The 21,967-nt window shown below is 33.8% G+C and overlaps 1 protein-coding gene across 3 annotated transcripts in view; it reads right to left on the bottom strand.

The window, feature by feature from the left end:
* Positions 1 to 21,967, bottom strand: part of CDH19 (cadherin 19) — a 216,606-nt gene that overhangs the window by 11,069 nt on the left and 183,570 nt on the right. For all 3 annotated transcript variants that reach the window (XM_007189934.2, XM_057525976.1, XM_007189933.2), the window contains one exon: positions 15,552 to 15,673. In XM_007189934.2, the coding sequence (XP_007189996.1) occupies positions 15,552 to 15,673 (122 nt within the window). The remainder of the gene's footprint in view (positions 1 to 15,551; positions 15,674 to 21,967) is intronic.

Genomic DNA, 21,967 nt, shown 5'->3' with positions numbered 1-21,967 from the left:
GATTTTTCATTTTAATATAACAATGGAAAGTTTTTCATTTTAATTTTAAAATAAAATTCTAAGAAAAATCCCTATTTGTTGCATTGGTTAGATTTCTAAACTATATACTTATATCTACTTACCTGGAGTCTATCTCTGGCCTTATACATTTATGAGAGAAGAAAAGAAATCAAAATGCAAAGCTCATACAAAGAACAGCTGTGTTATGACAAATTCTGAAACTGTAGCTTTTTCATTTCTCTTTGCTCTCTGGGCAGAATTTTGTCCAATTTCCCTCTGACACAATACATGTGATTTCCTGTCTATACTACTTTGAAGTCTACAATGGGAATATACTTTGTAAGCATAGAGAACCTAACAATAACCACCTTTCACTGAGAACTTACCTATTGGTCGGGGTTTGTTCTATATATTACCATAGCTGATCTTTGCAACAATCTTGTGGAATAAACTTTATCATTGTCTCAACTTTATATTTTCTTATATTAAGCTTCAAGTCAGTTATATATCTTAGGTAGGGAAAATTGCTGGGTCAGAATTTGAATGTAAGCTGATGCAACAGCTGGTGTGAAATATGAGTAATATATGTGCCCCCCAGAGCCTTTTTCCAACTTTATTTGGATATAATTGACAAAATTGTAAGATATTTAAAGATAATCAAGGAAGACATATAATCATTTTCCTTCTATTAATTACCTTTCATTATGGCTTTTTTTTTTTTAAAGAGGCACCCATGGACCAGCTTACTAAAATGTCATTCCCAGATTAAACAGCCTGATTTTAAAAATCAGTCCAATACTCATTTCTCCACAAACTATAGGTATGGCCTTTGTTAAACATGCAATTTTTTGAAAGCTAGTCAATAAGCAAGTGTTATATACTGTGATTTGGAGCAAACAACTCAATTGAGTCTGTTTCCTTACCTCTAATGGCAGATATCAGTGAAACCTACTTCCAAGGTTAGTTGAGGAACACATTTTTGAATTATTATGAACTATAAATTGAATTATAAACTATAAATCAATACACAGGTACTGAGCATCAATTGATGTAAATTATTAATTCCTTGAAATGTGCTTAATAAATAATTTCTCTCAATGCAAGCTATACTAAACAAAAAGTAGGAGTTGCAGTAAATGAATATGTGGAAGGATTTCTAAAAATCTTATTGAAATTGCCTGCTTATCTAGTTACTCTAGGTATTTGTTCCTTATATCAAGCTATAAATGCAAATTCTTTCTCCTGTCAAGAAATTGTTGTCAACAAATATGAACAAGACTGTCACTTCTTATAGTACTTCCAAATCAGATTCCAAATCAGATCTGTTTGACAAAATAAATCTATAGAATTCAAAAAGGTTGTTGAACACCTGTTCAAAAGGTCAAAGTGCTAATTAATAAAATAATAGAGCCACAAGAAAATTGATGCTGTAGTCTGTTTTTTTCTTTGTTTAGAATGTTTTTAGGGGAAAAATGTTGAGATGCTCATGATATTCTAATATTTTGGTCCTAGACAGAGGCAGAGCTACTCTGTTTTAAAAAAATAAGTTTTCACAAAATTTTATTAGATGTATTTAAAAGCCATAGATATTGCAATGTTTTGCCATTAACTTGTAGAAATTTAGGAGATGGAATCAACTGAACTTAATGACTGATTGGATATAAAGAATAAAAGCCTAGAAAGAATTAACGATAATATCCATTTGTCTTTCTTGCACGACTTGGTGAATTGTAGTAATTTTGCTGGGGACACTGTAAAAAAAAGGTGGGCTTGGGAACAAATCTGGTGTAACCATAGGACACTTGAGTAGGTATTTTCTCTAATTAGTTGGACATAGAGCTTAAAATACAAGAGAAAGAACTGGCATAAAGATCTAGAAGTCACTTGAATATGAACTGTATTTACGACATATTTGTGGAAGATAGCAGGAAGAGTGAGTCTGAAAAAAATGAAAAGTACAGGACACGAGAGAGGAAGGAAGGTGAAGAGAAACCAGGGAGCACACTGTGGGATCACAGAAATTTAGGCAAAAGAATACTTTTACATGGGGACAATGTAAATGTCTTTACATTAGACAGTGTATTGGTATGAAAGAATCTAAAAATCACTGCTATTACACTTTACTTCTGGAAAAGAGATTTGGTATAAGTCAAGATAATGGGAATCATTAATTTGAAAAATAACTATTTACGCCAAACAGAAAAGACAAATTGCCCTAATGTCAGCTCATTTATTATATTCATATTTTGCAAACCAATGAAAAATGTTCTCCTTCCTCTCCTCCCCATCCTGGCCATTTACACATTAAGAACAGAAATAAAACTTCTGTTTACCCACATAGGTCATTAAGGAAATGTCTGATTTCCTCCAGAATACAGTGCAGCTATTCTGGTATTTTGATTTTCTATAATGAATGTTATTATCTACCCAAAGCAGATAGATATAGGAGACCTTTTCACTTGTCATTTTGTCCAGCTGTTTGAGCCTGTGGGAAATGGGATGGGAGTGATTTTCATAGTATGAGAAAATATATAAAATATTTCCCTTTTGATTTTTAATTCATTACATGTGAAAATCACAATATTCTGTATATATTGTGTCAAATAAACATTAACATTAATTTCATCAGTTTCTCTTTGACATACTAAAAACTTTGTGATAAGAGCACTTAACATGAGATCGACCCTCTTAACACATTTTTAAGTATCGTTAACTATAGAGACAATGTTGCACGCAGATTTCTAGAGCTTATTCACCCAGCTTAATGGAAACCTTATGCCTGTTGGATAGCAACCTCTCCTCTTTTTAAAATATTTTAAAATGTGGATTTAAGAAAATTTTAAATTCTATCATATTTATTTGTCAGTATTTTACTAGATAATCTTATCTTCTCAAATAAATTTTCTTCTTTTCAGTAACTCTGTTTTGTATGTATTTTATATATTATTGTGTGGACCTAAGCTTCAGAACACTATGCATTGATAGTGTGGAAAGCAGGAATTCCTTTCTCATTACTGTTTTAAATTATGCTACCATGTGTGTTTCAGTATTAAGTGAGATTTTGACTATTGATTTAAGTACGTTATTTCATTCTTACTATTTATGTGTGCATTTTGACTCATTTTATTTGTAATCCAAAATTTAAGTTTTTGTCAAAGGACTCCTTAGTATTAAATGAAAAGTTTACACATATTTTTACATTATGTGTATATTATATCACTATATCTAAGGAAAATACTAATAGGTTTTAAAATACTGTTTTGTTATTCTCCTAAAAATACTGAATATGTTTTCTCTTATGGATTGGGCTTCTGGTGACATATTTAAGAACTCTTTGCCTAGCCATAGAAGATAATTTTTTCTCCTCTGCCTCTAAAAGTTTTGTTGCTTTAGGTTGACATTTAAATATATGATACATTTTGAAATAATCTTTGTATAAGGTGTGAGGTTAAGGTGGAGTTTTCCATTTCCTCCCTATGAATACCCATTTGCAACAGCAAAATTTGTTGAAAAGACTTGAGAATTTAAATGTATTTGTGTATCTTCTCCCCAATACTGCTCATATCATCCAGATTTTCAAATTATTAGAACATACAAATATCATATAATAAAATAGGGATTTAATTTTTACTCCTATTTATCTAATTATGCTTTCTTTTTCTTGATTTGCATACTCAAAGGTATCATTTCATTGTCTTTCAAACAATAGTTTTGAAATAAAATAATTTGGTAAACAAATAAACAAATATTAACTTACAGAAAGAAAAATGACAAATGCAATTTATTGAATTATTGCTCCAGAGATTTAAAAAAACTTAATCTGTTTCAAACCAACCAAAATAAATCAAGAATCTGACCAAAAAAACTCCAATAAAAAAAAAAAAAAAACCAGGGCTTCCCTGGTGGCTCAGTGCTTAAGAATCCACCTGCCAATGCAGGGGACACGGGTTTGAGCCCTAGTCCGGGAAGATCCCACATGCCATGGAGCAACTAAGCCCGTGCACCACAACTACTGAGCCTGCGCTCTAGAGCCTGCGAGCCACAACTACTGAGCCCATGTGCCACGACTACTGAAGCCTGTACGCCTAGAGTCCATGCTCCACAGCAAGAGAAGCCACCACAATGAGAAGCCCGCTCAAGGAAGAGTAGCCCTCGCTTGCCGCAGCTAGAGAAAGCCTGCACACAGCAACGAAGACCCAATACAGCCAAAAAGAAACAAATACATTTATTAAAAAGAAAAAAAAACCCAACATCAATAATATGTTTATATTGGTTTTTGTAACTTTCAATTTTTATTTTATAAGTAATGGTTTCTTTTAAGCATTGAATGAGAGACATTAACCTGCTTCCACCCTCATCTGCACAGTGACAGTGTTGTTTCTATGCACTATCCAGTGCACACAGACGACTCATAGCTCATCAGAATCTCTTTAGAAGGGTATGGGCCCCATGTTAAGAACTTGTAATGTATGACACTACTCTTAACTGTTTGTTGCTGTTAGTATTTACAAAATTACTTTGAATAAAGTTCAATTTTACCAATTTTCTCATTTAATAGTATTTTTAAAGTATTTTATCTTTACTAAACCCTTTTGTAGAGCAAAAGTTGTATCATTCTTTTTCATATGAGGAGACCAGTATTCAGCATGGTTAGATTATCATTTAATTCAGTTAGTGTGGATGAGTTTAGTCAAGTTCTCTTGCTATTACGCCAGGCAATCTTTCTATTATTGCTGCTTAACTGTCGTTTTTGATGTTTCATTCCCACAGGAGGGGAAACATATTTGAATTACATAACTGATTTTTAGACAATAAAAAATACCAATCAGCCCATACCATGCCCCAAATTAACACTAGAAAACAAACGTTCATTGCAATCCTCTCTAAAGGACCACTTTGTCTCTCAAAAACATGAAACAAAACAAGATAGAACAAATAAAAAACAAAGGACAACAGGTAGAGAATAAAGGGAAGAAAAATTATTTTGCTATCCTTTCCATTTTTTCTCAAATGCTAAGAGAAGCAAATCCATCAAATTTACACAAATACACACAGTTATCATTGGAAAGCTGTGTACATGTATTGCTTAAGACTAAATTAAAAGTGTAGTAGACAATGCCACTCAAAAGAAAAAAAAAAACTAGAGAAGCCTGAGTTAGTAAATACTTTTTTTTTGTTTTTTTGACTCTGTGGTCACTTTGATGCCAAGAATGATAATTAGCTGGAAAGAAAATGGCTTGTTGTTTAGTTTTCTGATGTTCTAGCACAGTTAAGCAATCTTCAGTATCTCAAAATAAATTCATCATTAACAAATTACCAATGTTTGTAAAACAATCAAATCCCAATTTGAAATAATCAAGAAAATATTGTATATATAATAGAACATGGTTTTAAGATATAGATATATTTGTTGAAATTTGTTTGGACAATTTTTAATAATTTTAAAATGCAATACTTTTGCCCTTCCTACTTATTCATAGATCTGCACTGTAAAAAACGAACCAGCAAAGCTCATGGAAAATCTCATGAATTCTTATACACATAGTCACATTATAAGCTTTAAAAAACAAGTTTCACAATTCAAAGCATTTTCCCCTAATTGTTTTTGAACCCAAGTTTTAAAAATTTGATAATCTTGATGTCAAAATAAAGGTAAGGGAAAATGTTGCTTTTATAGGATGACACTGATTGTTCTGGAATCTGATTGTTTCAAATTGTGCTACTTCAAGACTCATTAGTCTGGTTGTTCTAATAATCTAGGAGCTAATTAGAAAGACTGCTTTTCTTTTATTGGTTTTAAGCTGATTTATTAGGTAATTGGTATTCCAAAACATCTTTCATTTTGTTTGTTTTTCCTAAATTAAGTAAAATTATCTATATGCTTAAATTATATTTTATACTCATTTTTTATATACTCACTTGGTATTTCTATAGTCATAAGTAATTTAGAAACATGTTTTCTATAAATCAATTTATTAAAAATGTTCACTTCCTATGAATATTAGTAGTAGATTCTATTATAAAAGACTATACAGTAGAATGTGGTTTTGATAAAAATGAAAAATAGATTAATTTATAGTAATACATATTATAGAAAATGATTTGGATAAACTTCAATAGGACCACTATATTCTAGGGAAAACATTCACATTGACAAATCATTAACATGTCATCTGTAATGGATACAAAGTACCTGGATATTTATTTATTGACAAATTTATTCATAGTATTTCCAAAAGACAGTTACTACATCAGTATCAAGGAACCAGCTTTTAATAAGATGATTTCTTATCAATCAGCATGCCCTCTTATATGTTAATAACAGAAGCACTTTTTTTTCAGTTTTTGCAAATAATTATTTTTCCCTCTATCTTTTGCCTTTATTTTTAATTAAAATTTATTGATATACCAAAAATGTATAGGATTTGTGAATATATTTACTTGTAATGGAAAACATTTACTAAATTTGACACTGTTTTCAGTCATTTTATTTTTTAAATAGAATTTGCTTCTTCATCCTTTGTCTTTTAAGTTTCTGAGGAGTGTGTGATATATAAAATTGATTTTTTATCTTTTGGGTATCATCACCTTATAATAGTTTTCATATTAATTCTATTACATTTAAGAATAGAGAGTCTTGTAACTAGTCCTAGGATTCAAGTCTCTATTAGACATTTAGATGAAGTATTTTGGTCAAAAAGCCCACATTATTTGCCATAGCTGTATACGTATATATGTACACACATTTATGGCAGAACTATCCCAACTAGTGCTGAAATATAAGTGGGATTATCTTTTGCAATTTGAAAAAAAATTTTTACCTCTAAATATTTATAAATGTTCTAATTAAAGAGGACCTCTGAAAATTATCATACCTATCTTTCTCTAAAATATATTAATTGTACATAACTGAAGAAAATAAAGAAACTTGCAAAGAAATAACAAAATGAGATGGAGTTTTTCTTACAGTGGTCTTCAATATTATTAAAAATAAGAGAGAGAGAGAAGAAGAAAGCTAAGATAGTAGGGTAAGAGAAAGAGAGAGCAGGGTTTTCCTTGGTTTACATGGACAGATATCCCAATTTTATTTACTGATATTGCATCTACATTTTCTATAATTCTCCACTAAAAATATCACAGAATCTTGGAAAAATAATGGATTTGAGATCTTGAACAGGAAATATAAAATGAGCCTATGTATCAGTCTGGTTCCAATTGAGAGAGACAGTAATTAAAATGAAGGAAGTTTAATATAAAGAGTTATTAAGCTATAATAGGGGAGTAACTATAAAGATGTAATGAGAACTCCAAAGGGTACTCTGGGGCTCAGTGAAATCATCTAAGGACAGACAAATGTGGAAGGGAGACAAGCTTCAGTTGTCCTTGGAGGAGGTGTGGTTGCAGCATCTTGCACGCAGGGCAAAGGAATTCACTGGGCTAGAACCAGTCCACATTCTCCAGGCAAACATGGATAATCCTCCAGGGTACAAGTGGGCTGGTGGTTGGAAATGCAGAGGGAGTTGGGAGACCACTGCAGGTGCAAGGCCTGGAGCACACAGTGACGACACTGGCAGGGATGTAAGACCTCCTCTGGCCTGGGCTGGAGTCCTACGGTCACCAAAGGAATGTACATTTAGGACTTTGGGAACTGTGCTTGTGGCTAGGCAAAGCAATACATATATTTCCACACATCCAGTTAGCTGGTCAACCGTGCAGCATGAGAAAGGGAAAAGCAAAAATGCTACACACATAGAACCAGGAAGAGGAGCCCTTTCCTCCTGCAATGTGCATTCAGTGCCCTTTATTGACAAGACTCAAGCTTGCACTCTCGATAAAAGATGCTCTAATGGGCCAATCCATTATCATAGTTTCACAGTGCCAGTTCTTTTTAAGCAGGTAGTGAAGGATGAATGTGCAGCTAGGAAGCAATAAATTGGTAAGTGGCAGAGCCTAGAACATATTGCTGTACCAAAAACGATGAAAGCAATCAAAGACTAATAGGTTGTGTCTAAAGTACACAGAAATGGATACAAATTCTGAAGATCTATTTTTCTTAACATTGCCCATTTATAAATCTGTGATGTAGATTGCTTACATTCTTTTCTTTTGTTTTTACTTGAGTGTATGTATGTGTACCCATGCAAGCGCACATATATTTATTTTTTAAACTAGCATGGCTCTAGGTTTTTTGAACATCAAAGAGGACTTCTCTTTGTGTGTGTGGTGTGGGGAAGGAGAATGTGTGGGAGAAAAAAGTGAACTTCACTTTGGGATTCTTAGTATAAACAAATTCACACCAAGTCTATTGTCCTTGGCACAAAGTCTCCCCTCAGATTTTACTATTAAGAAGTTTTATGTTTCTTACTCCAATATTTTCTAAATTACATATTCTCTATATTTTATTCTTCATTCTTCTTTTAGCAATTAACTTTGGGAAACCTCAGGCTGAGAGGTGTATCGCAAAAGGTTCCTCTTTCTCATTACATTCCCTTTCTCATCTGCAATCGAAAGGTGAGATTCTTTCCTCTCTGCTTTCACCACCCAAATTTCCTGTTTGCCATCTGGGGAAGTATATGCTGTTTCTTCATCTTCTCTTGGCTTAAGCCACAATTTACACTATGTGACATGTATAGTTCTCATTTTGTGTTTTGATGGTGTAGCCACTTCCTTATTTTATTGATCATTTATTCTTTATTTTTAATAAAAGAAAATTTCCTCTGAAAAATTTTAAACAGAATGCTCTTAACAATATTTCACTTATCAGCACCATTTGGTTTTGTTGTCAAGATTATGATAAACAAGTAACTTTTACTACCCTTTGTAATATTTTTATGAAACTTATTTATATAGATATAAAACTTAAAATAATTATGGTTTCTACATAAAAACCATTCAGTTACAAAAGATATGCTTTATTATCTTTTAAAGCAAATATTTTTTGAGAGCTTAATCCATTAAGTTTTAATGTTCACACATTACTATCAAACTTTTAGGAATGAGTAAGAAACTAACAGCACTTCTGAAAGTTTGTATTGGTACTCTGGGAGGTATGTATTAATATTTGGTGCTTTGTTTTAATTGTACTTGAAGGAAGCCTACCCAGTAAATTTCAGACCAGAAATCTGAGTCTAAGTTAGTCTGACTCCACATGTAACATCTGAGGAAACATGTGGGAAACCGTGACAGTCCAGGAGCCATGATAGCCCTAATGCCCATATTATTTTTTTCTTTTTCCATGTTATTAAAATAAGGTCATTGCCATGTGCTAGAAAGAAAGTACGTATGGTAACGTTGCATATGTTGGCAGAACTCAAATTGTCCGTCCATTGAATTGATTTCAATTCATAAATCATAGTGTATGCAGCAGTGCCAGTGGGAATTTTTGGAATCCATTTGAATTTGAGTGGAAGAACATTATAGGTAGCCATGCTATGTACCATTCTTTCAGGTACATATAGACCTGGGGAAAACTCCTAGGTTTGATAGTGACATCTACGAGCCCTCTAAGAACTATTTGATGATTTCTGGCCTTCCTCCTTAAAGGAAACTGATTATAATATAGGGCTGATCAATGTCTTATTCTGAATTTGAGCAGTACACATTCCGGGAAGGAGATTAGGATCAGTTGTATTGACCTTATTTTAATTTTTGTCCTTAAAATTGTAAATGTAATTACTTATGAGTACAGAAAGAGAAAAACCTTTTTCCTATTTTTCTTTGGATTGAGCAAGTAATCTAAGGATAGCTAGTCTTTATGATTAGCAGGGCATAGTTAAAATTAGCATCATACTTGGAGATAGATACAAATGATAATTCCTGCTTAATCACTTATAAGCTATATGATGTTGAAAAAGTTACCTAAACTTTTTGAAGCATAATATACACATCTGTAAAATTATAAAAATATAGAATTTCATAGATTTTCAATGTTGGTTTACATTTAAACTCTTAGCAAGTCACAAGAGAACTCTATGCCACTGCATCCAATGGACATTTTTCTTCCACAGCAGAGTTTAACTCTCAGTATAGTTTTAGAGTTCATTGCACCAAAAATTAGTATTTGAGTTACTTTTCGAGCAGTTATACTTATTTCTAAACATTGGTATTTCATTTTTTTTTAATTCTTAGAAGTGTCCAAATAATAAAGAAGTATCAATTTATCTTTAAATAAATAAATTAACCCTATCTTCAATTACTGAATGGTCACACTGGATACTTTTATAAATCTAGGATACATTATAAGAACTTAGTGATATAATTCTTTTTATGCCTATTTCATTATCCTACAAATTTCATCATTACTCATAAAGTTTCCTCAATGTGCTTTTTAAAACTTATATAAAACTTGTATGATGAATGGTCTAGAAGGTTGATGCAGCAATAAAATACATTTTCCCATTGCATCATTCTCTTCTTTTTAAATGTATTGCTCAAAGTATTGCATCATCTTTCAAAAAAGATATAAAAGCAATGATACACTACCTTTTTAGTCTGATATTGTTTTTCATCAAAAACAGTAGAAAATTCAAATTTAAAATTTTACATCCATAATGACAAAATAAAATGGACAGAGGAAGATATTTCACAGTTCTTAGGTGAATTAGAAGATGAATACCAAAAGCAGAAACCAGCACTATAGACTCAAGAAGATGGTGAAACTGATCATGTAAGCAAAGCTTTAGACTGTGAGTCCTCAGATGAAGATAGAACACATGAATATTCTCAAAATCAAGAATCACTGAGCGAACAATATGATTCTAAGGATAAAGAGAAAATATAGTAATCATCCTTTTAGTCATTCAATAGGAAGGACTTCCTTACAGAATATTTTTTAATGAGAATCTGGGCTGTTCTGTTTTGCTAAAAATAAATGTGACAATGTTTTTTCATCTATTATAAAATGTTGGCAGCAAAATCTATTTGGTTTATCCTGAAAATTGGTGAAGACAGAATGTATCCAAATGTAACTGGAAGGAAAAGGATGCAGTAGAATATTTCTTTTTAAGTAGATTGATTATGCTATTTGCTTTTTATAAATCTAAAGATTAAATGCTCTGCAATCATGGAACAAAGAAGATAGCCATTCTCCAACAAAAATATGAGCTGTAAAAGATTTTTTAAAACTTCTCAAAGTATTATATATTGACAAATATGTATTTGCCATGTTTGCATTTTATTAACATTTGATCAGGAGGGCCATAACATTCCCCTCAGCTTGACTCAGTTTCAGACAAATTTCTTCCTGACTAGAGACTCCTGATGTACATTTTCTTAGAACAATTACACTAGAAAATTTCTAATCACAGATTCTTTCTCTGTCCCTTTGGAATAGAGATAAATCTTCTCCTAGCCTTTTCCCATTTTATAATGCCGGATGGTCTTTCTCAAGGACCTGGAAACTATTCCTCTGAAATGTAATCATCAAGAAAGACAGGGCCCCTATCTCCCAGTCTCTATGGGAGATTGGGAGCCTAACTTCTACAAGAGTCAATCAGCAAACGTAGATGGTCTAATCTCATTGACCAACCTCTCCACTGACGTGCCCTCCAGGACGTTTTCACTAGCTCACACCAGTGTTTAAAAACTCTCCTGCTTTTAGTTTCAATGGATTTAAGTTCTCTCTCCCCTATTGCAATAGTCTCGACCTTTTGTAATAATCTTGAATAACATCTTCCTTGGCATCCTTAACAAGCGTCCGGTGCAATTTTGGTTTGCCACATTTTAATAAAGTTGTTTTGCACTGTCTCTTTATATAGCTGTGAATTGTTTATAAAATACATTTTTTTTAAAAAAGCAAATGACCAAATGGTGAACTGTGAGAGCTGTTTTTTCCCCTGAAATAGTGGGAATGGAGGTTATTGACACTTCTTCCTTCAAAAACTATCACCTCTATGCATGTCCACGTCAAAAATCTTTTTGTTTCCTTTTTACCTCACTGGTCACACATACTTAGTATCTTTTGCACGCTTCTCTTCCTTTACCAAATCCTTAAATATTGCTGTCCCCAAAGGCTCTGCCCTATGTTTCATATTCTCATATGCCCTATGTTTCATATTCTCACTTTATAGGGCATTCTCATATGCCCTATGTTTCATATTCTCACTTTATATTTTCTTCCTGGGTGACATCATATACTTTCTTACCTACAAACATTCTAGTAAGTCTCAAATTGTTGAATTCAAATGAACCTTTTCTTTTCTGCTTTTACCTGACCTGTAAGCAGTAAATTAAAAAGGTAATAACTCCCTCCTCCTTGGAGCACTTTTCTTTATTTGGTTTCTAGGGTCCCACACTCTCCTGGTTTGCTCCTTACAACTCCCAATACTTACTACGGAGTATCTGGGTCTCAGTCTTTAGATTTAGTCTTTTCTGTCTACTCTCTCTCCTCAAGGGATCTTATCACACTCAAGGTTTTAAATATCACATATAGGCTAATAAATTCAAATGTATATCTACAGAGAACTGTAGAGAAAAATACCCTATCATTGTTTCGAGAAACATAGTCTTCATGCTCTGTTCATTTATTCAACTAATTATTATTATCAAGAATATCAAAATAAACTCCCTCATTTATCACAAATATAATCTAGAAAACATGCAAAACTAGAGACAACTTGTTTGACAAATGTATAAGATCTATTCAAACTAGGTATAGATAGGGAGCAAAATATGATGGTAAAATGCATGGGTTCTGATGCCAGCACTTGGGATAAAATATCTCTCTGTTTTTCCTTAGGAAGTAACTTCTCTGGGCCTCAGTTTCTTCACCTGGAAAATGAGGCACGTAATATATTTTCCTCATATATTTCTTGAGAATTAAATGGGTTAATGCTATAGTGTTTGCTAGAATCATGTGTGGGACATTGTAAATATTATTTATTTGTTTAAAATTGGTTAGATTACTTATGGTAAATTTGAGTTCAGTTTTGCAATATAGTTAAAATTTAAACAGAATTAGATTAAGACATTTCAGAAAGGAGAGTTGGTATGAACAAAACTACAAAGTAGAAAGTGTTATCTATGTTTTAAAAAACAAGCAGTTCAGAGTATGAACAAGATTTTTTTTTTTTTTAAATCAAGTTAGATAAAATTGTGACCAAATCAAAGACAGTGTTAAATACGAGGCCAGGGAGTTTTGCACTTTTATGTGCTGGTTTTGGAAAAACCATTGAAGTTTTTTTTAACACTGAAGTCAGAAAACTGTGCTGTGAAAACTGTGCTGTAGGAAATTTCATCTGCTCTGCCCTCTGCTATTATTTCCTCTGTACCTAATGTCCAAAGACTCTTATGATCATGCTTTCACTGTCAGTGAGCAGTGAGTAGAAAAAACAAACACTCATTTCTCAAAAAAGGTGATTATTCTGCTATATTATAAATGTACTGACTTCTGAGTTCTTGCTTAAGAGTCAGGGTCTGTGAAAAGAATGAAAGGTCCACTGAGTCAGTAAAGACATGAATGGATTCTAATGCAATAGTGAAGGGAGCTAGCTCCTACTAGGAATGAATATCTCCATCTTGCCATATGACACAAAAGTTGCAAAAGGTTATTTTAAACATTTTAAATTATGATTGTTATTATAAACAACAATTGAGGAGTTAGGATAAAAGGTCCAGTGTAGTCATTGGACATAGGTAGCATTATTCTAGAAGCATTTATCACCATGGGCTAGAGCTCTGGTCTAAGTCTTTTATTGTGTAAATCATGTTGCATTCCCAAATCTTCTGCCCGACTCAGCCTGGTCAAGACCACTGAACATGCAATTTTGTTGCGTAAGTGGACTTACCACCCAGGATATTTACAGAAAGAAATGTATAGTGTATGAAGTAAATTAAGCCTATTTTTTTTAAGTTTGAGTCTATATTGTCCCATCAATGGGGTACTCTTAATACATTCATATTTACGTAAGGTATGTAAAACAACATACCACACTAGTTTTATACTTTAAATTTGACATATATAACTATAAAATATAGTACTACTTATAATAATTGTAAAAATATAATTTACCTGATATATGTATATATGTATAGTTTAGAAAATTGTAAGATAAATTGATTATTCCCCAAATTATGTGACTTTTAAAAAAACTGATTTACTACATTTAAAGTATCATTTATTAGATTTACATGAATTATTTAAGTGATTTTTTTAAAAGGTGCCTATTTGTTGATGTGTCCAGGTAACCAGGTATGTTTGAAATACTTGAGAAACTTAGATATATCAAATTTTTAAGCATAGATCTATTTGTAACACCAAGTTTAAAGAGATGTCTAAGCCCAGTGTCTATAGAAGCGATGGGTCCCAGTTCACTTGCATTCTGTTTCTGAATCTTTCTATCCTATATTGTATGTTCACAGGTTTCTAAATCAGTTTGCTTTTGGATCTAGATGACAGTGTGCTGCATTGTGGAGAGTCTCTGAAAGTTTTATGTTCACCTTTCACTTTATCAAAAACCCTGGGTACAAATCCATTTAAAATAGATATTTTAAGTTTAAATTCATTTGTATATTTATAATCATTTTTTAAATTATTTTCAAAAATATTTAGGAAATACTTATAGGCAAGATTTGAGAATTCTTTCCAGAATAAAATGTATTCTAGCATAAACTTAGCTGAATAAATTTCACAAGACATTTTAAGACCCATTGATGATTTCCAATATTTTACAGCTGAATAATTCATAACAATTAAGGTATATTTATTTCTTAAGATATGCCTAAATTTTTACCATATTAGGAAATTGAAAATAAAATATAATGTTGACTACTACTGTTTATTGGTAGAAAATTATAATTTTCACTTTTGTAAAATCCAAATTGTCTCCAACTAGCTTTATTGATAAATTCAAGCCTACTTAGAATAATTGCTTTTATAGTATATATACTTATTTGGTATTTTGAAAACTAGTTTATACGTTTTTAAAATGTTTTATGACATTTAATAGGATACTTAAAACAATATAAAGTTATTGTGTACTGGAACTGAGACACTCAAAGAAGAATCTAATTTAAACTCTACATTTTACAAATGAAAAAAGGTAAGCTCCACATGAGAAAATATGTGAAAAAAATTGTGAAGTAATGATAATTTATTTCAAAATGAGTATGCTCTCATAAGTCTTTACATACTTAGTAATTCATTTGAAATTGAGTTTCATTTGTGTTGATGTCTGATATATTTTATATATCATTTTATCTTTATCTTCATGATGAATGGAAAAATAAATTAAAATTATTTATTCTATGGAATCACAAAAAATATTTTTTCTTTATTGAACTGACAAAGTACAAAGGATTTACTCTTGAATCCTGAGTGTTAGCAGATTTTTCAAACATTTGAGGAATTTGGAAGTAGAAAATGTGAAGTTTACATATTTTTTTAAAAGAAAGAAATTTAAATTATACAGAATTTACAGCATTAAAGCATGGAATTAATATAGCTAAATGATGCTTATTTTTATCATTTCAAAGTGGGAGGAATACATAGCAAAAGTTATTCTATATAATACAAGGCAATGTTTCGATGTCGGCAATTTATTATGGATTCTTACCTGACCAGAGACTGCATTTTCACAAACGTAAGTCTCATAGTATTCGGAGAACTCAGGAGCATGATCATTGATATTGAGAACTTGCACATACACAGGGACTGCAGAAATCTGTTCTATACTGTCTGCAAATTGAATAAACAGAATGAAAATAAAGAATGCTAATGCTGTCTCGAGGGGAAAAATCGTCATGAAAATTGCATTAGAGGCTACGTGGTACATTTTTATTTTACTTGAATAAAAGCTGAGGACAGGATAGCTATATAATTCATCTATTTATCAACAATACAGCCTAGAAAAAATGTTCTCAACACATTGAGCTCAACTAACATTAATCCAGTGCCTTGTATCTGCCGTAGGCTGTAGGAGCTGATGAGGAAAAGTAGTAAAAGTTAAGCAGATAGTCAGGTACATAAACACTTTTGCTTTTAAATCCAGGAACTATTGAACATATTTGTATTATCCCTGGCCTCTACTAACTGAATGCCAGTAGCACCCTCCACTCTAATTGTGATGATCTAAATTGTCTTCAGACATGATCAAATGTACTAGGAGGCAAAAATGCCTGCAGTTGAGACGTGTTGCTCTATCATAACTTTCACAAAGGCACTCACTCACCATAAATGAGGAGAATGATGATTTAGTCCATGTGTTAAATATAAAACACAGAGCCAGTGATGGTGGAAGGATGAAAAATAGTGGGATGTTAGCCTCTTCTAGAACCTAATCTGGCAATGGATAGTAAAAGTTAAACTACACCTATCTTTGACCCAGTTATTAGTTTGGGAAACCTATGCTACAGTCCAAGGCACCAAAATATAAGAGTATGTGATCCAATTTATTTATTCCAGAATTGTTTGCATCCCAACCAAACAACTGGAAATAACCCAAAAGGGATTGGTTAAATAAATTACCACCAAACTGTGAAATTGTGCATGCTTATTAAAAATGCATGCATCAATGTAACACATGTAGTAATATCATGAACTTTAAAAATGTATTTTAATCTTGGTTCTCAATTTGAGAAAAATGCTTACCACTGTTTGTCTCAGTTGGTTTTCTGTAAAATGGAAATGATACTAGTAACTAGCTTATAGAGCTGCTATAAAGATTAAATGAATTAATACATATGAAACATTTAGAAGATCACTTAACATATAAATAAGCAATGAACATTAAATACTATTATTTTATTTATGTACTAACCAGAAGTGATATACATGATGTTTTGTGAAGTGCTAAAAAACAATTTGCAGCATAAGGTATTGTACATTTGTATATCATTATTTTAAATCTTTCTTTTTTATTTTAAAAAGCTGTGGGAAGGTACATACATTGAAGAGTGGGGAGAGGGAGTTTCTTTTGTTTGTCTCAGTGTTTTTATTTATAATCTTACATGCTCTTTTTTTTTAAATCACAAAGCATTATATTTGCAATTGTAATTTGTAAGGGCAAATACAAATTAAAAAAAAAAAAAGGCTTAACTCTCCCTGTTGAAAATTAGGGAAAAGTCTTTCCTTCCTTCCTCTTCTTAGAGCATTTACTTTAGAAAAGCTTGTAAACTATTTTTTCTATCTCTTTTAAATGTATGTAAACCTTTTAAAATTGAGATAAACCTCTTGCCAACTTTGCAACCCAGGCCTGTCTTTCTCCAGTCCTGGGAGCCAGTTCCTTGAAATAAAACCACCAACGAAGATAGCACTTTTTTATCCCAGTTTCTGTGGGAGGGTAGGAGCCTAACTTCAGCAAAGGCCTTGACCCTAAGATGTAAAACTACCTCTTGTCATAAATGTATAAAAGTTTAGGTTTCAGTTAGCAAACAAACACAGATGGTCACTCCAACTACCTAGTGAATTTAGGATAAACTGCGTGGCACAGGGTGATGTGAAGTTCTCCTACTTTAAGGCCAGTAATGGTTTATCTTGAGAACACGTCTGCAGTGGGTTATATCTGCTCAGCTATGTAAAAGGCTGAGATTTCTTTCTGATTTGGCAATTTCTTATCAATTTACTGTGATGCACATCAAATTCTGGTTTAATGATTTTTAATTATAAAACTGTTTCTCTCTATTTCACCTCATGAAGAGGTTTTCCAGGTTGGGATAAAATTTTTGGTTGTAATTGTTTTTAACTAATAAATAACAGTGGCAATTATGATAGAAATTGCAGCTTTCAATTAATTAAAATTAAAATTTGCAAGTTTTATGGCATACAAAAGAAACCCATGGCCTTTAGAAAATACATAAACCATTAAGAATTATCATTCTGAGACTCTTCTCTATTGTGTTACATTCAGGATAAAATTGATTAAGAAACATTAAATATGAAAAGATATTTCTAGATATTCCAAGATGAAATTATTCAAAACTTAAGTCTAACATTTTTTATGGTTTAAATATATATCACTATAGAACAACATTCTGCTTAAGTAAGTAAAATGGAAAAAGTATATCAGTTACAAATAAATTTAAGGAAAATTAGTAAAAAATTCATTTAAAATTTTTATCTGTTTTTCTGAAAAATCTATTTAAAATTAAGTTCAAATTAAACCTTTGGCATGACTATAAAAAGCATACACATATCTTCACAGCTTCATTTTAAAGTAGTTAGTCGTTTTATTCACTTTGTTGGCATGCTGATAAATAGCTTGGTGCTCAATGTGGGATGCTTTCCAGGAAAAAGACTAAGCACAGTGAACTTCATTTGCTGGGAAAACAAATGTGAAAATGGAACATCTCTTTCCTGTAATCAGCATAATTGTTACGTCACAAGCTTCCAGGTAGTTAACACATGCAGCAAGTACTTTTTGTAACAATTTTATGTGAAGCCTTGCTTTCCACTGTTTAGGTGGTTTGTTTATATTACTATGTCTTAAGTGACTTAAATGGTCAAACAATTATTTTTGATATCAATATTATGGTAATGAGAAATTGGCACTTACAATTATTTTCTCCAAAATCGTTCTAAAATGAGTTTAATAATGTGGATTAAAAATGAATCAAGAGACAGAGGAAAAAATACGTGAAAATTGGTTACTCAGTGTTACCTAAGTTTTTTCTAAGCAGTTTCCCTTAAAATGAAACAAACATTTTCAAAAATATATCTTCAAAGATGAGTTAAATGATAATTAACTTTGTGGGTTTTTGAGAATATTTATCTGATTATATTTTATTTTGGAATTTTATTCCCCATCCTGTAACTTTTCAACTTAATGATAAAAATAACAATGGGAATATCAAATCTCTCTTTAAAAGAATTTTTTTATTTTGAGGAAACTGTTTTACAGCACCAGAAGCGTATCAGCATGAATTGTGTAATTCCTATACTCGATAACATTTCTAATCACTTATTTCTAGAACAGTGATTAACTTCTCAGTAATAAATTCCATGTAATATAAATATATTCAGTTTATATTCATTTTGCCTTTCACAGGCATTTTCTCCTTAACCATATTTTTAATCTTCTTTTATTTATAAATTTTGTTTTAATACAATATTTGTGTCTAACAATACAAATAGCACATTTTAAAGACTCTGCTTTTTAATAACTTAAATTGTAGTACTTCTAATTTAACAGAAGTTAATGATATAGTCTTACAAAAAATTCCCCTTATATATAAAATAAGATTTCAGTGGCTAATTATTTACATAAATTCATTAAAACATGCTCTTTTAATAGTTGAAGGCTACTTTACGTAGAAACACATTTTTCAAAGATGTCCAGTCTTCCTTTGAACTGATTTGAATTCTCTTCTCAGCAGTCTTGTAAGTAATGATATAAATAATTTGTTCTCAGAAATATCCAATGAATAAAAGTTTCTTGCTTTTAGACAAACATCTTTGTGTTTTCTGACACCAAAAGCCTTGGCGTTTCTTCTGTGCAGCAGGCATTTACTCCCCTGCAACATTTGCTCCCCATCATTTATCATTTAGTTAAACAGAAAATTCAAAACCCAGACCCAGCCCTTCTGCAGTTTCCAAAGAGCTACTCAATGTATGACAAAAAATATGCAAGAGATGCTTTCTACTACACCGTCTCATCAGCCTACTGTTCAATAAGGTGAGGAGTGAGATATATGTTCAAAGACTTTCAGAGAACAAGCCAAGAAAGTAAACACGATTAATAAAATTCTATGCAAAGTCAGTTTTGAAAGGATGCAATCTAAAACATTGAAAACTCACAAATTGAATCCTTTACTGTATTATATTTAAACCACTGACTAAGTAATAGGGAAGATTTTGATAATCCTTTCCATTGTGTTCTATCTATTCTTTTGAGCCTGAATGAATATGGTTGACCTAATTCTGACTGAGAATTCTGAAGACACACTCTAAGTGGTAAACTGGGATGATTTTATCTATGTTTTGCAACTTGAAAATGGAATCATCTGCCTATCTGTGAAAAAAAAAAACTGGTCACTACTGATTATTAAAGATGTGACTATCAGCATTGCTGACACAATAAGTTTAATTTGAACACATTTTGCTGGGCAATATTTTATATGTCCAGTTTGAAAAAACTTACAAAATTTATATTCAATTTTTAAAAATTGATTTAAAAATGCATTCATGAAAAATATGGTAAGAACATATAATTATATAATTAAAAGTTCTTAGGATTTCAAGGGGTTTTTTGTTTATTTCTTGTGTTTTTCTGAATTTTCCATGATTTATTTCTTGCATTAAACATTATTGCTCTTCCAGTCTTTACGGACTGGCTTCAGCAGGCAAACCCCTTCACCACTGAGCCCTCCAGAGATTCTGCTGGTGTCCACGGGCTGCTGGAGTCCTTGGGCAAGTAGGCCTGGTGCCTGGGCCAGCAAGTGGTCTGGTCTGGTTGTTGGTACCTCGGGACCGGCCTGGTGCTCCCGTCAAAGGGGCAGGCCTGGAGCTTGGGTTCACAGAGGTGGGCCTGGCACTTGAGTCTGTTGGGATGAGCCTGGGCACTCGACTCTGGCTCCAAAGGGGCCAACCTGGCGCCAGGGAATAATGGAGTGGGCCTGGCCTCTCAGTTCACACTGGGGCCCAGGAGCCGCGTGAACCCTGAAGTGCAGCGTTGGATCCGGGCCTAGGCTCGTGGGAACTCGCGAGAACTCGCGAGAACTCGGTGATGGGAAGCCGCCTGGGGCCTCACGCAGGAGCATCTGGCGCTACTGGAGCCAGGGCCCCTCGGGTGAGCTGGAAGCCAGCGTTAGTGGGCTCTCTGAGAGCCTGGACAGCAGGAGCCACCCACCTGGGGCTGCGGGAGCTGGCAGGTGCCCTGGTGAGCTGAGCCTCAGTTCCCGGAACTCGCGAGAGCCTGTTGTTGAGGAAGCCGCCTGAGGCTGCAGGCGCTGGGGAGCCGCAGGCCTGGGTTTGCTGCAGCTGTGGAACTCGGTGACGTGCGCAGCCTGAGGCCGAGGAACCGAAGCCGCCTGGGGCCACTGGAGCCAGCGGACACCGAGGTGAGCCGGGGCCTGGATTCGCGGGAGCCCGTCAGTGCCTGGTGTCAAGGACTCTGCCCTGGGGCCTGTTGCTCCAAGAGGCAGCGGAGAGCTTGCAATCCCTGCAGTTTGCCAGAGCCTGGTGTCTTGGATGTTGCCTGAGTCCGAGGGAGCCACCCGGGACCTCTGGGGCCAGCGGGCGCCCGCGTGGGCTGAGGGCCCGGGCTCTTGGGAGCACGCGGGAGCCTGGAGCTGTGGAAGCCACCTGGGGCCTTGGGCCCTAAAGGCGCTGAGAGAGCCGAGAGCCGGGGGACAAGGATGCCGCCTGGAGCCACTGGAGGGACAGGTACGGGATGCGTCCGGGCCTGGGTTCCTGAGGGGCCACAGGGCTTGGCCTGGCTCGGGGTCCGCGGTAGATGTGGCGCGCTCACTTCGCCCTCCTCCCTCAGGGAGCGCGTCTCTCTCGCGCTGGGCGGCCGCGGGGAGGGGCGAGGGGCTGTGCCCCCTTCCTTCCAACCTTCCTCAATATTTCTGTTCTTCAGCCAGATGCCGAAATTCCTCACTGGGGAATCCTTGGCTGCTGACCTGATAGTTGTTCAAATGGACGCTAGGGCGGGGGGAGCGGGCTTTGGATGAGGGCTCCAAGTTTCAATGCAGCCATTTTGGTCCATTTATTTGTGAGTCTTTTATTTTTGAGGAAAATTTTCATTTTTATCTAAGTTAGGTTGGCGTGAACGTGTGCGTACTAGTCATGAATTAGCTAGCTAACCTTTGTGTATGTTTGGTTACGTCACCTGTTTCATTGCTAATTTCTCTCTTTTGCTAAATCTTTGTTTCTTCGTCAATAGGATAAAAACATTAAGAATTTTACTGGGTTGTTTAAAGCAACTTTTGGTTTGGTTGTTTTCTATGTCTTTTTTAGTTAATATGAGCTTTTATCTTTAGCTTATTGGGTCTACCTTCTTTGGATGTTTTGTTGGTGGTGTTCTTTCCCCAA

Source organism: Balaenoptera acutorostrata, chromosome 13 (genome assembly GCF_949987535.1).
Source record: "Balaenoptera acutorostrata chromosome 13, mBalAcu1.1, whole genome shotgun sequence".
Lineage (NCBI taxonomy): Eukaryota > Metazoa > Chordata > Mammalia > Artiodactyla > Balaenopteridae > Balaenoptera > Balaenoptera acutorostrata.
This window is presented reverse-complemented; position numbering and strand designations above follow the sequence as displayed.